Genomic DNA, 17,990 nt, shown 5'->3' on the forward strand with positions numbered 1-17,990 from the left:
ATTTTTACCAATCCTAAATCTGATAGGGGACTAATATCAAATATATATAAAGAGCTCAAGAAGCTGAACTCCAAAAATTCAAATAACCCCATTAAAAATGGGGTACAGAGCTAAACAAAGAATTCTCAACTGAGGTGTACCAAAGGGCTGAGAAGCACTTGAAAAAATGTTCAACATCCTTAATCATCCGGGAAATGCAAATCAAATAGACCACAGATCTTAAGGTTCATAGAAGAAAATTTCCCCATGTTAAGGAAAGAAATAACCCTCATAGATGCACACAGAATATCAAGTAGACAACAGAAAAGAAACTTCCCGTGAAATATTATAGCTAATACACTAGTTATACAGAACAAATAGAGGATAAAGAAAGCTGCAGGAGAAAAACCAGAAGTTAAATATAAAGGAAAACCCATTAGAATAATACAGTCAGTCAGTGGCAACCTTGAAATCTGGAAGAGCCCAAAGCAATATATTCCAAGTTCTAAAAGACATGGATACTAACCTGGACTTCTATATCAGCAAACTGTTTGCTGTAGTTGAAAGAGAAAACTTTTCATGATATAAATAAACAGGCTAAAAAAAAATGGATATTCATCATCCCAACTTTACAGACCATACTGGAAGCAATATTTCAGGCTGAGGAGGAGAATAAGACCACATGTAGAGTGAATCAATGAAGTTATGATTAGTGAAACAGCACACAACAACGAAACGATAGCAATCAATACAGTTAGTAGCTAAATATTAATGACATTTACTTTTTAATCAAAAGCCCTAGGCTAGGTGAATGGATTAAGAAACAAAATCCATCTTTCTATTATCTATAAAAAAGTCAACTTACCTTCAAAGACAGGAACCACCTTAAAGCAAAAGGTTGGGAAGAATAAACAGATGGGATCAGGAAGCAAGTAGGTATTGCTATCCTATCACATGTATAGTCGACTTTAAATCTGTATTATAGATTTTAAATCAGAAGAGATAAAGAAGGATACTTCATTCTAATGAAGAGAACAATTAATCAAGACGACATCACAATCCTAAACATTCTGTGTGCCTAATTTCATACAAAGTGTAGTACTAGATTTCAAGACATAGATTAACTCCCACTTAGTAGGTGATTTCAATACCTTAACTTTCTTTAACAGACAGGCCATAAAAATAAAAATCATCAGAATTTAAACAGCATTATGCATCAAGTAGGCCTAACAGATATCTCTGGAACCCAAACATCAAAAAATACACATTCCACTAAACAACCCATAAAACTTCTCTTAAAATAGACACAAAAGAGAACAGATTCCGAAGATTTAAAGTATCTGTGTGTCATATTTGGCCACAATACAACAGAACTTAAAAAGACAGCAAATGAATCTGTAGGAAGTATACAGACTAGTGATGGAGATTAAAGAGTACATTACTAAATGATGAGTGGGTCAAAGAAGAAATCAAGAAAACAATGAAACAATTCTTATATCTTAAACACACACACATACACACATACCCCAAAACATTGGATATATTAAAAGCAGTCTTGAGAGGGAAACTTATAAGCCAGCTACATTAAAAGAATCAGAGCAAAAGTACATAATTTAATGATGCAACTCAAGAATTTGGAAAATCAAGACCAAACCAAATCCAAATGTAGTAGGTGGCAAGAAATAACAAAATAATTAAAAAACAAACGAGGCCTGATCAAGAGCTAGGGACACTGGAAGGAAAGAGAGCCCCTAGTCTGCTGTCTGGTTGAAGCCTCTCACCAGGTGAGAGCAAAGACTTCCAGCACAGTCACCATGCTCTGAGCAGGTTCCCAGCATGGCGGCATTGTTTCATACAGAGATGCACGCAAAAGATGAGTGTTAACAGACATAAGACCAAGGTAGATGACCTAGACTGGGGCCTTGCTGCATGCCTAGGTGGCATTTTTACAGTAAATCTATCCTAATTTCCTGTTTCCCGTAGATCTAGAATTTTGCCATAAGAAGTATAACTATGTCAGGTAGACATCAGGAACCTCCTTGTGATATAATTTATTTTTCCTACGAACAACTCTTACAAGTTTAATAGCATTAATCTCAAAATCTCAATCTCTCTCTCTCTCTCTCTCTCTCTCTCTCTCTCTCTCTCTCTCTCTCTCTCTCTCATTTTTCGAGACAGGGTTTCTCTGTATAGCCCTGGCTGTCCTGGTACTCACTTTGTAGACCAGGCTGCCCTCAAACTCAGAAATCCACCTGCCTCTGCCTTCCAAGTGCTGGGATTAAGGGCGTGCCCCACCACGCCTGGCAGACAATAGCATTAAAATACAGCAAAACAGTATATCCTGTAAAGACAAAGGGTGTGTCTCCTCATTGCAGAGCCATCCATGCCCTTGGGTATATCTTTCAGATTCCTTTATATATGTGTACCATTTGTAAGGCTGGTGCCTGTAGAAATAGAAAAAAAGTGTTGAATCCCCTGGAACTCAAGTTACAGACAGTTGTAAGCTTCTATGTTGGTACCGAGAATAGACCTTAGGCCCTCTATGAGAGCAGCAAGTGCTTTTCAACAACTAAGTATCTCTCTAACCCCAAATATATCTTACGTTCTTCCAGAGATCCTCTCTCTTAGTATACTTAAAATTTAAGCTAAAATATCTTTTAATGACATTCACCTGTGTTAAAAGAAACTCGGAAATTAGTGACATAGAAACAAGCAAACAATAACAAAAACAGTACGAAGAATAGATGAGTCTAAAAGCTGGTTTTTTTGGAAGATAGGCAAGATTGTAGAAGAACCCTTGACCCGACTATTCAAAAGGAGGATCACCCAAATCACCACTCGCATACAAATAGGGAAACATTACAAAAGACACTCCAAAATTACAGAATATGATGACATTCCCTGTAGGGGAATACTTCAAAACTATGTATACTCTATTAGAAAACAATCTAAAAGGAGTAGATGAGTTTCTAGACTCGTCCAAACCACCAGAGTTGAACCAAGAAGAGATCAATATTTTAATAGATCCATACCAAGTAAGAAGATTAAAACAATAATAAAAAGCCTTTCGACTAAAACAGCCCAGGCCCAGATGGAATCACAGCAGAATTTTGTCAGACTTTTAAAAAGATCTACAATCAGCGTGTCTTCTGTTACATGTGTTTATCCACCGTGGAGTTGTAGATATTGTGAACCACCATGTAGATTGGGTGCTGGAAATGAAACCTGTGCCTGCTGCAAAAGCAGTCAGTCATCTTAACCGCTGAACCAGCTCTCCAGCTCCTATAACTTACACTTCTTAAATTTTTACAAAACAAATAAAGCCAGAACAGAAGTACTTCCAAACACCTTTTATGAAGCCAGTATAACTTTAATACCAAAACCATGTAAAGACACCCACAAACAACAACAACAACAACAACAACAAAACCTATAGGCCAATTTCTCTGATGAACATAAATGCAAAAATCCTTAATAAAATACTTACAAGCAGAATACAGGGGCATACATACATACATACATACATACATACACATACATACACACATACATCATCCACCACAATTAGGTTGCTTTAATCCTGGGGATGCAGGCATGTTCATCATACGTAAATCAGCAAAGCAACAAATAATATATTTAGAGACAAAAATTATGTAATCGTCTCAATAGATGCAGAAAAGGGCTTTGACAAATTCAAAATGCTCTATGATCAAAGGGGAGAGTAGGACTAGAGGGACCACACATTAGCATAATAAAAACTATGTATGACTAACCCATAACAACACCATCCTGAACAGAAGAACTTCGAAGCAGACCCATTAAGGTTAGGATGAGATAGGACTGTCCAGTATTTCCAACCTTTTTCATCCTAGCACTTGAAGTGCTTCCTTCAATAATAGGACAAGAGGATTAAAAGAATATAAACAAAGTCAGATTATTCTGTTAGCGGATAATATAAAGACATTTTAAAAGTTCTAGCAGAAAACTTCTAGATATGATCAACATTTTAAGCAAAGTGCCAGGATGCAAAATCAACTTATAAAAGTTAGAAGCCCTTCTGTATACCAACAACAAGCACACCAAGAAAGAGATTATGGAAACACTACTATTCACAATAGACTCAAAGGTACCTAGGAATAAACCTAATCGAAGAGGTAAAAACTTCTACAGTGAAAACTTTAAATCTCTGAAGGAAGAGATTGAGAAAGATACTGGAGGATAGACTGACCTCCCGTGCTTATGGATGGGGAGAATTGGTACTGTGAAAATGACCATATTACCAAAAGGAAGTTATAGGTTCAATGCAGTCCCAAGCAAAATCCCCATGGCATTTTTTTTTCAGAGACAGAAAAAAAAAAAAATCCTCAAATTCCTATGGAGTCACAAAAAATATCCTGGATACTCAAGGAAATCCTAAAGCAAAAGAAGAGTGCTGGGAGGATTTCCATACCAGACTTCAAGCTATGCTGTAGAACTATAGTAATAAAAACAGCGTCGTCCTGGCACAAAAGCACAAACAAGAAACAAGATAGACCCAAACGTGAGTACATGAGTTACAGCAATTGCACTTCTGGTTAAGACACCCAAAGCACACAGTAGAAAGAACAGTATCGTCAACAAATGATTCTGGGAATACTGGATATCTCCATGTAGAAGAATGAAATTAGGCCCATATCTATCTCTGCGCAAAACCCAACTCCAAATGGACCAGAGATTTAATGTGAAGCCTGAAATACCGAAATGAGGGAAAGAACACTGGAAAGGTGTAGGAAAGGAATTTGTGAATATGACTGTGTTTGCCAACTATTGACCAGTGAACCCCATAAAATTAAAACGCTGCTCTATAGCAAAGGAAACAATGGAAAAGAAAGTCTACAAAGCAGGAGACAATCTTTGCCATGTACACATCTGGTAAGAGGATTAATAGTCAGAATACATAACTTAAAAAAAAAAAAAAATCAAGAAAACAGCCCAATGTTTAAAATGGGCCATGGTCTGTACACAGTCTTCAAAAGAAGAAATAAAATAGCTAAGAAATATCTTGATAGAAATGTAAAAACTGTTTGCTATGTAAATTATTAAATGTAAATTAAAACTACTTTGACAGTTCATTTTTACCCCAGTGGCAATGGCTCAGATCAGGAAAACAGCTGACAGAGAATGCTGACAGGGATGTGGGGAAAGGGGACCCTCATTCCCTTTGGTGGGATTGCATCCTGGTGCAGCTACTCAGAAAAGTGGTGTGGAGAGTTCTCAAGCTAAAAGATGTACCATGTGACCCAGCCAAACTGCTCTTGAGGACATACCTAAAGGCGTCCACTCCCACTCCACGGGTAGCTGCTCAGGTGTGTTCATTGCCACCCTATCCACAATTGCCAGGGCAGCAAACGACCTGTCAACTGATGAATGGATGATGGAAGTGTTGTACATACACACAGTGGGATTCTCTTTAGCTGTAAAGAAAAGTGAAAGCATGAAATTTGAAGGTAAATGGATGGAACTAGAAAATATTATACCAAGTGAGGTAATCAAGTCCATGAAAGGCAACGCAGTCTGTTTTCTCTTATTTGTGGATCCTTCCTTGTAATCTTTAGATGTGAGCATATGATCTAGAGTTAACTAAGAAACAAAAAGGGACCATGGTCAGGGGGACTATAGAAGGATCTCTGGAGAGGGGCATATTCGGTCACTGGAAAATAGGGATAATATGGGGAGCACTTTACCTGTTGAGGAGCTAGAGAGGACAATACACAGAAAAAAAAGGGATGAATAGCACTAAGGATGATTGAAAATTCCATAGGGAAATGTTTTATGTGTACTGATAAATAAGTATATGTTATATATATTCAAGTAATTTACAAGAAGTTATACAACTTAGTTGTAATGCTGCTTCCAAGAGCCATAGACTATATCAGTTAAATCTCTATTGCTTTGATAAAACACTATGTCCAAGAGAACTTATAGAAGAAAGGGATTATGTGGGTTTATGGGTCCAGAAGAACGACTCCATCATGGCAGCAGCAAGCCTCAGACATGGTGGCTGGAGTTCACATCTCGACAAGAAAAAGTATAGTGGACTGTTAGTAGGTACAGCCTCCCCCCCAATGACATACTTTCTCCAACAAGGCCACACCAACCTGAACCTTCCAAAACAGAACTACTACCTGGGGACCAAGTGTTCAAATGCCTGAGACTGTGAGAAACATTTCTTATTCAAACCACATGATTATTTAACAAAGACCCCAGTGCCAGGCATGGGAAAATTCCTCCTAAGTTATTGGTCAGGAAAATTATGAGAGCCCTCCAAAATGAAATAGGTCATTGCTGCTGCCTTTGTTTACCTTCCAGAACTTGAAGGTAAGATCCTGTTGCTGAAGATACAACACACATAAGACGAAGGACTTAATTCTCCCTGAGGGCCAGCCTTAGAACCTGAGGGTGCTATGTAAGCTGCCAAGGGGAAAAGCAGTGAATAATTCTATCTGGCTGAAAAGCCTAGGAACCACAACAATGATAGCACAGCAAAATATATGCAGAGGTGCAATATCTTGGGTGTAATGAACAACAGTCTAATTGGGTTAAGATCTTCTCAATAGGAGGTACTGTATCCACGCTTGGTACTGTACACCTAGCTAACTACTCGGGGCTGGTGAGGTCATGGTGTCTAGAGGAGAACCTACAAATGCTATTTTTTGAAGCAGTATAATTTCCAACTGCTTTCTAAATACCTATCCTTATATCCATATATGGGCATAAGGGTGTACCTATAGATAAATATAGTTCTTGGATATCCTAAATCCAAGAAACTTCTTTTTGCAGCAGAGTAGTCCATCCCAGAAATCCACAACTGGTAAAAATTCAGAGAACAATTACCCATTGGTACCCATCCCCAGTAGACCTGCACCACAACTCATATACCCAAGGCTCAGGGAACATTATGGAAGAGAAGGTAGGAGCATTGTAAGAGCCAGAGGACCAGAGTGTCTTCTGTGTATGACTCGGAACTGTACCTATGAAAGTTTAACAACATGATCATCTAAACGAGATCTGCACCGTGGCAAACCAGTTCACACTCCAGTGTAGATGAGGAAAATCTCACAAGGCCCCATCTCCAGATGAAGAGCTACAGGCAGTTAACGGCTGCCAACAGGAGGCGAGTAAGTCTTCTCCAGGAACACGCCCCCTGGTAGGTTATCTAATCCCAAGTGCGCACGCAGCCTTAGTTAAACATATTAAACAAACTCAGCATGCTGTTTGTGTACATACCTACCCACTAATAATTGAAGAGGCCATGACATTGTAAAGAAGTTGGAGGGTGGATAGGAGGAGCTGTATGAAATTCTTTAAAAAGTTAAAAAACTCAAATCAAATGGAATAAAAATGAATCTTCAAAACAACAACAAGAAGCCAAGTTTGTTGACGCATGCTTTCAATCACAGCACTTGGGAGACAGACAGGCTGATCTCTGAGTTTGAGACCAGTCTAAGCTATATAGCAAGGTTTAGGCAAGCCAGGGGTACCTGGTAAGACCCTGGCTCCAAACGGAAGTTCATTCTTTTGTGCTGTTACATGCTCATGGCATGGTTGGCTAAGCAGACTGCCTCCCTTATCAGCTGCTTGTGCATGGACTGCTGTTTCTAGTCACAGTCCTGGGTGTGCTGCTGAGCTGTGTCCATGGGTGTGCTGCTGAGCTGTGTCCATGGGTGCGCTGCTGAGCTGTGTCCATGGGTGCGCTGCTGAGCTGTGTACATGGGTGCGCTGCTGAGCTGTGTACATGGGTGCGCTGCTGAGCTGTGTACATGGGTGTGTTGCTGAGCTGTGTATATGGGTGTGTTGCTGAGCTATGTACATGGGTGTGCTGCTGGGTACATGGGTGTGCTGCTGTGTACATGGGTGCACTGCTGAGTACATGGGTGTGTTGCTGAGCTGTGTATATGGGTGTGCTGCTGAGCTGTGTACATGGGTGTGCTGCTGTGTACATGGGTGTGTTGCTGAGCTGTGCCCATGGGTGCGCTGCTGAGCTGTACCCATGGGTGTGCTGCTGGGTACATGGGTGTGTTGCTGAGCTGTGTACATGGGTGTGTTGCTGAGCTGTGTACATGGTTTCTTGATGGTGCTCTCCTGTTTTGAGTAATTGCCGATGCAGGCAATGTTTGGGTCATCTGGTAGATAGCTTTTACTTTGATAGGAATGGTTAACCTATTTTTTAACATAATTGTTAGTTTCCATTCTCAAGAGCAGTATATGAAGGGTTTGGCTCTTCCAAGTTCTTATTTATTTTTAAACTTTAAGTAATACATAAAATAATGTCTTAGGAGAATTTTATACATACGTATCATTGTACCTGCTCATATTTCCCCTTTTCTCTGACTCTTAATATTATGTCTTTCAGCGTGTTTATTGCTGGCTTCCAGGAATACACCAAGCCCATGATTGACCACCTGGTCTCCATGAAAATCAACCATTGGGATGGGTAGGTTTTGTCTTTGTGACTCTTGGAAAATTCCTTTTTTCCCCCTCAATGGGAGGAGTTTAGTTGAGTTTTATAAGTTTATGTGAGTGTATTTTCTCACTATAGATAAACTATTTTAAATGAATTATTTCTGAGAAGTAATGAAACTTCCAGTTTGTGGCATGCTGTTAAAGGCCTACTTGTTTCCTTTCTGGAGCTGTTGGTTGGGCAAGCAAGTCTGAGTTGTAATTATTTCTGAATTTCTTGTCACATGTAATAGAGAAGAAGCTACAGCCTGAGGACCGTGCAGTCCAACTGGGGTAGCCTGGTCTTCCTCATCAGTTGGCCTGTCTGCACTCTGGTTCTGCTATGCTTGGCCCCCTAGGTATCTTACATGTTGTAACTTAACTGCTGAGCAGACTTTAGTGGTAGTTTTCATAGTTACTGTAGAAGCTTTGAGGCTCTCTTGGTATTTCATAGGTTGTTAATATGTCTGTAAAGAGGAAAGGCAAGTGTGTAACTCAGACGTTAGCACTGTCCGTGTTTTGCCACCATCTCTAGGCCTGGCCAGTCAAAACACAGCGGGTGCTGGGGAAATTAGCAATAAAGTCATGGCGTCCCTCCCATAAATCCCAGTGTCAGAGTGGTTTCTTTGTCGTCCACTGGGGAGTGTGTTTCAGTTTCCAAAGAACTAAAGCCTTAAAAGTATTTTTTAGCTGTTGCCATGCTTGTATAGCATGGGGCTCTCTGCGGTGAAGAAACTCTGGCCCAAGCCTCCATATTAATTATGACCATCTTCCTGATACAGTTGTTATTATGAAATATTTCTCTTGGTTTCATAGATTTCTTCACGTGTAACGTGATATTGAAATGTGTGCAGGGGCCATCAGCTTTTTCTTTTTTTTTTTCCTTTTTCTTTTCTTAAAGAATTATTTATTTATTTTATGTATGAGTACACTGTAGCTGTCTTCAGACACACCAGAAGAGGGCATCAGATCCCATTACAGATGGTTGTGAGCCACCATGTGGTTGCTAGGCATTCAATTCAGAACCTCTGTAAAAGTAGACAGTACTCTTAACTGTGAGCCATCTCTCCAGCCCTCAGCTTTTCCTTTAAAGGGACAGATAGTTAATGCCTTAGGTCTCTGACTCATATATGTAATATGTTTTTCTTTCTATAACCCTTAAAGATATAAAAACTATCCTTAACTTAGAGCCTTACACAAGAAACCTGGACAATTTTTGATCTGCTGACTATAAATCATCATTTTTGTTATAGCAAGTGTCAGAATTATTTTTCTTGTTAGTTGAACAATATTGCATTGTCTATATCTATCATATTTTACCTATCTGTTCATCTTTGATAGATCCTTGGGTGTTTCCATCTTAAGGCTGCTGTGAATAACACTGGCATGTGTGTGTATAAATCCGTCCTTACTAACAGCTGCCATTACTTCTCAGGGCCATCCGAGAATTGTCTGCAAAGGCACTGCACAACCTGACTCCACAAGTACCCGAGTACATAGCCATGCACGGTAGGTTTGCATACACTGCCTGCTGCACTCATACATGTGCACGTGTGTGCCCCTCCCCATACACAACAGAAATGTACTGTTCTCATAGTGGATGATGATGATGATGTCCTGGGCCAAGTCAGGGTAGAACAATGAAGACAAATGCAATGTGGTTGTCCAGTGGCAGCCTTGGGTGGCGTTAGGCACATGTGCCATCCCCAAACCAAGGAAGTGCACTGTGGGTTGTACTGTGTGGGTTAAGGATGATGGTGAACTCCAGGGCTGATTGGAGTGGTCGGGGTCTCTAGATTGGCTTGCACGTGGAATTGGAAGCTGTTCCGCTTTCTCCTTCCTAAGTGTCAGAGGCTGAGATTTTCTGTTCTTGTTGGGAAGGAGTAATGAATGGAAGTGCCTGTCACCTTTCACGGATGTGTGGCCTTTGCTCTCCCTCAGGCAGAGTACTGCCACCACCTAGCAGGTAGAGGTGCAGACAGGAAAATCTGCAGGCATGACCTCTTAGCAGTCTCTCACTGGGCATTGGTGCCTGGATATATATACCGATGTATATGCTGTGTATGTGTATATATGCGTTCTGATGTATATGCCTAGATGTATCTGCTGTGTCCTATCACATCGCTTGGTTGCCCAGGAGGGGCCTTTGCCCACCAGAAACAGTGGTGGTGACCCTGACAGTGTTATCTTTCAGAGGGAATACTTGTAAGTAATGTGTTGTTCTGTGTGTGTCTCTCAACCCGACTATTGCAGTATTCCCTGTACTACTGTCGATGACACAGAGTCCAGATCTACACACGAGACATGGTGCCATCCTTGCCTGTGCAGAGGTCACCTATGCCCTGTACAAGCTGGCTGCACAGAGTAACAGGTAGGAGATGCCATTTGTGAAGCTAGGTAATAGTAGTGATTCTGGGGTTTGAGAAGAGCTTCCTTGCTATGACTGTTGATCATGTGTGTATTTAAGGCTCCATTTTTACACTGAGGTGATCAGTGGTGGACAGTCGTAAGGTTTCTGTGCTTCTTCGGCTGTCTGGTTTCTCCTCCTCATCCCAAAGCTATGACTCACATGATGAGAACAACTGTTCAAAGGAGGCACTTGTCATTTGTCACTGTGTGTGAATGTGGGAGCACGTGTGCACTCATGTGCCAGAAAACATGTGCGGAAGTCAGAGGAACGTCTTCCTCATGTTCCACCTTGTTTGAGACAGTGTCTGTGAGCTTCAGATGATTCTCTGGTCTATACCTCCCGTCTCCCTGGGATTACACATATAAATGCACTATTGTGTCTGTTTATTTCCCTGGGTCTGGGGATCTGAACTCAAGTGGTTTGACTTATATTGTAAGGTATTTTCTTGATGAGTCTTCTCCTAAGCCCCAATTTGTCACTTGAATAATTTAAACTGCTTTGAGCTAGGCGGTAGTGGCGCAAACCTTTAGTTCCAGCACCTAGAAGGCAGAGGGAGGCAGATCTCTGAGTTCCTTGACAGCCAGGGCTACACAGAGAAACTCTTTCTGGGGGGAAAAAAAAATCAAAAAAAGAAAAAGACAGGGTAAGTTTGGAAGTTCTCCCTGAGCATTTCCCCCTTTGGCTGAACCTGTAATATAACTATAAAGTAAAAGGTCAAGACCATGCACAATGGTGCATTTCAAGAGCTGTATGATTTCCTTATGTCACTGTGCAGCCAACTTCTCAAAAGTAAGATCTTAGTGCCTTACAGTCTGTGACCTTCCTTTCCCTTCGAGCTTGAAACTTGTATATAAGTCCTTTGTGGTTGTGTTAGGTGGCCCCCTGGGCCAAATTGACAGCAGATGGGCACATGGACTTCATTTCTACCTGTCAGTCAGTCCCAAGGACTTTTGGTTGTCCCCTGGCCCCAGAGCACAACTCATAGTCTGTATGGGTGGAATGGGCACCTAGTATTGATGGCCCTGCTCTCCTTGGTTGTGGCAAAAGTTCCATGGGCCATGACCTTCCTCAGCAGTGCATTGTGATGGTATGGTACATTTGAGACCCGTTCCCAAGTTGCTGGGTTGATATGTGGCCTCAGGTATTAGGCAGTATGTGGTTCTGTGCAGCATGCAGGAGTTTTCAGACCTCCAGGGTGCTGGGGCTCTGTGTGGCTCTGTCTTTCACTTAGCAGAGTGGATCTCCCAGGGAGTTGGAGTTAGTTACCACGTAGCTCTGCCTAGCAAGGAGAGGATATTAGATCCCGAGGGTGTTGTGGTTGTGCATAGTTTGGCCTAAAGCACAGGAGATTGCAGACCCATAAGTAATTCATACTTCATAATTCTGCTAGCATATACCATATCTCCAAAGAAAGCAGATGTTCAGTGCAGACTTTAGTTTATCTGATAGCCTGTGTTCAGCGAGCTGCAGTGAGAGTCAGGTAGAGTACCCCCTGCTGAAGACTTAAGTGCTGGGTTGACTAGCAGCAGCCTTTCTGATGACAACAGAAAACACCTGTGTGAATCCTGTACCCTGTAGGGGACTTACTCTTCCATAGTGTCAGCAGGAGCATAATGTTCAGTAAAGGTACTTCTGTCTTGATCATAAATTCATAAATAAGGTTGTATCTTCAGCAAACTGAATGTAAGCATAAAGGTGTAGCACTCAGATGCCCACCTTCTGTAACCAACACAGATTGTGTGTGTGTGTGTGTGTGTGTGTGTGTGTGTGTGTAGATGTACTTGTCCATGTGTGTATGTGTGGAGGCCAAAGATTGACATTGTCTATCTTACCTTCCCTGGTTGCTCTGTCTTATTATTTGTTTTATATTTTAAATTATATTTAGGGGCTGGAGACATGACTCACTGGTAAAAAGAACAGATCAGAAGACCCAGATTCAGTTCCCAGTACACTCATGGTGGCTCACAAACTTGTAACTCCAGTTTTAGGGACTCCATGGACATCAGTCATGTGTATGGTACACATACATGTACATGCTGGCAAAACCACTCATACATACAAAAAAGTGTTGAAATTGTATTTATTTATTTGAGAGAGGGAGAGACAAACAGAAACATGTGGGGATGCGTTTGCCATGATGCACATGTGGAAGTCAGAGGACACCTTGGGGGGAATCAGTTCTACCTCGTAGGTCCCAGGGATTGAACTCAGGCTGTTAGTCTTAGCAGTGTCTTTACCCACTGAGCCATCTCTCCAGCCCCCAACACAGCTTTATTTAAGGCTGAGTGGCACATCTTCAGGGGCTGTGGGAGCATGAACAAGAAGCTGATCTTTCTGAGCTTATGTGAACCTGGGTTCCAGTGTAATCCTTATGAACTCAGCATTGTGTCTCACCTTCTGCAGGCTTGTCACAGACTATCTGGATGAGAAGGCAGTGCAAAGCCTGAAGCAGATCCACCAGCAGGTTTGTGTGGTCCACCTGAACCCCCCTCTACCTGGACAGGATCTGCTTCTCTGAACATGTTGTATTGACCAGGACACGATGGCCCTATGGGCTCTTTCTACCAGCATGACTCTTGTGAGGGTTTATCTGGAATTGGTAACTGGGATAAATTCGTCCTCTGGGGCCAGAATCCATCTTATTGGATGGGCATTGTGGAGGTCTCAGGGTTGTGTTGGTGTCTCACCGTGGGCCTTAACAGGAGTTCGCAGTTGAGGGATGGGCATGTCCCCTTTGTTTGGACCAGGCAGTCCTTCTGGAGTGTTAAATACCCATAAAGCAAAGGCCTTTGCTCCTGTGGCTCTAATCTCTACTGTCCTGAAATTTAATACTGAATTTTGCACATTTTGGGGAATAGGAAGAAAATATGTATATTTTCTCTGGGAGTTTGAGATTCTCAAAGCCATCTATGACATAAAAGAAAAAGTAATTTATTTCCTAAGGAATGAAATTGTTTCTTGTCAATATTTTTCTATTCCATACAATTTTCCTCTTTTTATTTTTTTTTTAAAGGATTTTTTTTTTTTTAAAGATTTATTTATTTATTATATGTAAGTACACTGTAGCTGTCTTCAGACACTCCAGAAGAGGGCGTCAGATCTTGTTCCGAATGGTTGTAAGCCACCATGTGGTTGCTGGGATTTGAACTCCGGACCTTTGGAAGAGCAGTCGGGTGCTCTTACCCACTGAGCCATCTCACCAGCCCAATTTTCCTCTTTTTATAATACCGAACTCTTTGTCTCAGATCATGGCTGTGGTGAGGACATTTGATTAGTTTTTTATTTCTTGCTTCCAAGTGGAGCCTGGCCTTCTTGTCCAGTGTTTGCAGTGAGGGCGTTGAGGCCAGCCCCATGCAGTGGCTGAGGGAATGGAGGCCCTATGTCCTGTTCCTGTTGCTGAGGAACATGGGTGGTGACAGAGTTGCTACTTTTAGTTTTGTGGGAATTGCAGACGTGTATGAAGGGGTTGTGAACTGACAGTAGTTGTGTGAATATCCAGCAAGTATCAGATGTACTCACAACAACAAACGAAATTATATCCAGCAAGTGTCAAACATACAACAAACTGAATTACTTCTGAGTCTGAAGACTGAAAATGCCAGAGCCATTTGTGCTTGTGAGTCTATCAGTGACTTACTAGGATGGAAGGGGACACCCTCTTTCTTCCCACTGTGTGTCTTAGTTTTTCCTTAGAAGTAATTCACCTGAAGAACCTAACCAAGGCCAGGCACAGTGAGGTAGGGGCCTTCGTCCTCTGACCTTCCTGATGGACTTTCTGGCAGTCAAAAGCTCAGCTCTGTCACCCTGCCATCACCCTTGTATTGACAGTCATCACTATATACATAACAAATTCTTTAATTCAAATAACTGACTTTTGGCTCTTTAATTTTAGCTTTGTGATCGTCATCTCTATAGGTAAGTCTACAGAGTTAAAACATCTTGTGTCTAATGGAAATGTGTGTTGTCTGGAATAGTTGGTTCACTGAAGCACTTAAATTACATCTATGCGCAAGTGTGTGTGTGTGTGTGTGTGTGTGTGTGTGTGTGTAAAACACATACCATGTGTACTAGTGGCACTCAGAGGACTTGTAGGAGTTGGTTCTTTCCTTCTATCTTGTGGGCTCCAGGAATTTTGGTTGTCAGACTTGGTGAAAGGAACCTTTGTTTGCTGTCCCTTGTCCTTATAAATAGCCAATAGCTGGCCTTCACCTGTCCTTACTCTTACGTGTTCACTTTGAAGGCGTGCAACTGTCACTCAACCCAGTAGTCAAGGGAATGATGGTTGCAACTCTTTGGTGCCTTTAGGCTTTTTGGAAGCTAAAGTCACAGGTCATAGCACCCCATGTTTCAGTGTGTCTTTGGCAGTTCTGTGACCGGAGACCGTTGTGTCCTGCCCAGATGAGCAGGTGTTGCCTGCTGCTCTTGGTGACTGTTGGTTCTCGGGCTCAGAACCCTTGAGTGCTCTCTGTCTCTGCAGTCTTCCTTCTTTTAGATTCTGTGCAGGAAGGATAATATGTAAAGCCATTAGGTCTGGTTCTTTCTCCCAGTGTTTTTGAGGTTCATCCATCTTATTGTATATATAATTTATCTCTCTTGTTTTATTTTAGATTCGGTATTACTATGTCTCATTCTGGTCTTTTAAAAATATTTATTTTGATTTTATGTATATTGCTGTTTTTCCTGACTGTATGTCTGTAGTCAAAATGTATGCAGTACCCAAGGAAACCAGGAGGTCTCTGATATCCTGTACTTGGTTGTTAGCTGTCGCATGGGCATTGGTAAATGAACCTGCATCCTTTGGGAAAGTAGCCAGTGTTCTTAACTGCTGATCCATTTTTCCAGCCTTGAGAATTACTCTTGCCTTTGTCTTCATCTTCTCCTCCTCCTCTTCTTCTTCTTCCTCCTCCTCTTCCTCTTCTTAATATAGTTTGTTTTTCTGTTCCCTAGATCTGCCTGTCTCCTGAGTGCTGGGTTAAAGGCATATGCCAACACATCCAGCCCTCATTCAGTTCCTTGAAAATACTTACCATCTGTCTTGTTGAGCAGTAAAAGCTCTGTATATTCTGGATCTGAGTTCTGTTAGACAGGATTTCCCCATTTTCCCCTCCCCCTCTTTCATGTCTTGCTTTGTTGTTTCTTTTTGTGGAGTGGGGCTGAACATTTACTGTCCTGAACTCTGGAAGTGAGGAGCCTCACTTCCCGTGCCCCTTACTGACTCCTCTCCAGACTTTGGCAGTAGGCAGTGAAGGTGGGCGCACACAGTGAGTTATGCAGTACCTGGGAGCTTTTGTGGGCTAATATTATCCCAGTCTGGGCCTCTGGGCTTGTCAGAACTGTCACACAAGCCTCACCATTTTAACCACTTCTGTCAGTGAGGACTTTGAAACATTTTTATTTCTTGCTTTTGCCATAACCTGCTCCTGAAACTGCCTAGGTTTGAGTAAAGATTCCTTGGGTTTTTTTGTTATTGTTGTTGTTTGTTTATTTTGTTTTGTTGTTTTATTTTGTTTCAGTAGGGTGAAATGACTTGCAGAAAACTGACTAAAATAATTTCAATTGGGGGACTGGAAAGATGGCTCAGCAACTAAGAGTGCTGGCTGCTTTTCTAGAGGACGCACATTTGGTTCCCAGTACCCACATGACAATTCACAACCATTTGTTAATTCCAGTTCTGGGGATTTAATGCTCTTTTCTGGCCTCTATGGGCTCCAGATATGCAAATGACACTCAGAAATACATGCAGGCAAAACTCCCATATATAAAAAAATAATTGTTTTTCTATTTAATTCTTACAGTGTTTGCCTAAAGCTACAGAAGAGACTTTTAAATAGTATAGAATCTGGGAGAACAGTGTGATTTTATTTGGAGAGCTTGTAAGCTACAAGGTATCATAGAAGTGGCATCTCAGGCCCCCATAAGAGGATAGGCGCCCTTTGTGGATGATGACGACTGGAATGTGTCTGCTAATGGCCATGCTGATGGTGGTCATAGTGTACTTCTGAGTGACTCTGGGTCAGGCTGATACTCAGGCAGGATTATCAGCAGTGAGAGGCTTAGGGAGACTCCTGCCCCCTTCCCCATCTCATCTCAGCATTAGGAAGCAGATGTAGGGGCATTTCCTATTCTGCCAGCTCTCCTACAGATGACATAACCTTCTTTTGAATAGTTGACATCTGATAAAGCTCATCAACTTTAATTGTGTAGTATTTGGCAAGCGTTTTCAGAGGCACAGCCTGTGAGTACCACCATGAGGTAGGTAGAGCATCCTGGTGTTCTGTCACCTTGGCACCACCCTTTGGTTTCTGCAGCCCATGCTTCCCTTAGCTCCCTTTCTGCTGCTCTAGGTTAAGTATTTCTTCCATTCTTTCTAATCTTCCGTTAATTATGTTTGGTATAATTTTTCTTTTACATACTCAAGTTCTTAAAAATGTCTTCTTGATCTTTGTGTCCTCCCCCTTTTTTCTTCTGCTTTACATTTCCTTCCACCCTTTTAGACAATATGAGCACTATAATACCTGCATAAATGACCTCGTGTGAATTTCATCAGCTTGAGTATTTCTGTATTGTTGACTCTCTTAGTTGTGGTCATGTTTTCCTGGTAGTTCTCTATTGAATTCTCATTTTCTGAAATTCACATTTCTGGATTTGGTATATGTGTGTGCGCGCGCGCGCACACACACACACACACACACACACACACACACACACCCCATATTTGTTTGTTTGAACAACTCTGCACCAAAGCTTTGGGTTGTTCAAAGCAGTGTTAGCCTGCTTCTGATTCACAGTCGTCACTATGAGTGTCCTGCCATGGCCTTTCCTTCCTGGCTGATGAAGATTCTTCCCAGCCTAGGTAGATCTGAGAGGTGTCCTCTCTCCTTTCTTGTGTTTCCTTCAGGGCAGGTGTCTTTCCTAGCACGTGCAGCTCAGCATCTGCTACAAGTCCTCACCTGTTCTTTATATCTGTGTGTAGCTTGTCTTGGATACTTTGTGGGTTCTTCTTTTTCCTACCTTCTATTCCCCTGGCTTTACCCCATTTTAGTTAGGGTTTTACTGCTGTGAACAGACACCATGACCAAGGCAACTCTCATAAGGACAACTTTTTTTTTTTTTTTTTTTTTTT

At 41.6% G+C, this 17,990-nt stretch overlaps 1 protein-coding gene across 1 annotated transcript in view; it reads left to right on the forward strand.

The window, feature by feature from the left end:
* Tbcd (tubulin folding cofactor D) overlaps positions 1–17,990 on the forward strand; it is a 168,583-nt gene that overhangs the window by 117,166 nt on the left and 33,427 nt on the right. The window contains exons 18-22 of the mRNA XM_021211855.1: positions 8,372–8,452; positions 9,893–9,966; positions 10,711–10,828; positions 13,271–13,331; positions 14,760–14,782. Coding sequence (XP_021067514.1) covers positions 8,372–8,452; positions 9,893–9,966; positions 10,711–10,828; positions 13,271–13,331; positions 14,760–14,782 — 357 coding nt within the window. The remainder of the gene's footprint in view (positions 1–8,371; positions 8,453–9,892; positions 9,967–10,710; positions 10,829–13,270; positions 13,332–14,759; positions 14,783–17,990) is intronic.

Source organism: Mus pahari, chromosome 14 (genome assembly GCF_900095145.1).
Source record: "Mus pahari chromosome 14, PAHARI_EIJ_v1.1, whole genome shotgun sequence".
Taxonomy (NCBI): Eukaryota; Metazoa; Chordata; class Mammalia; order Rodentia; family Muridae; genus Mus; species Mus pahari.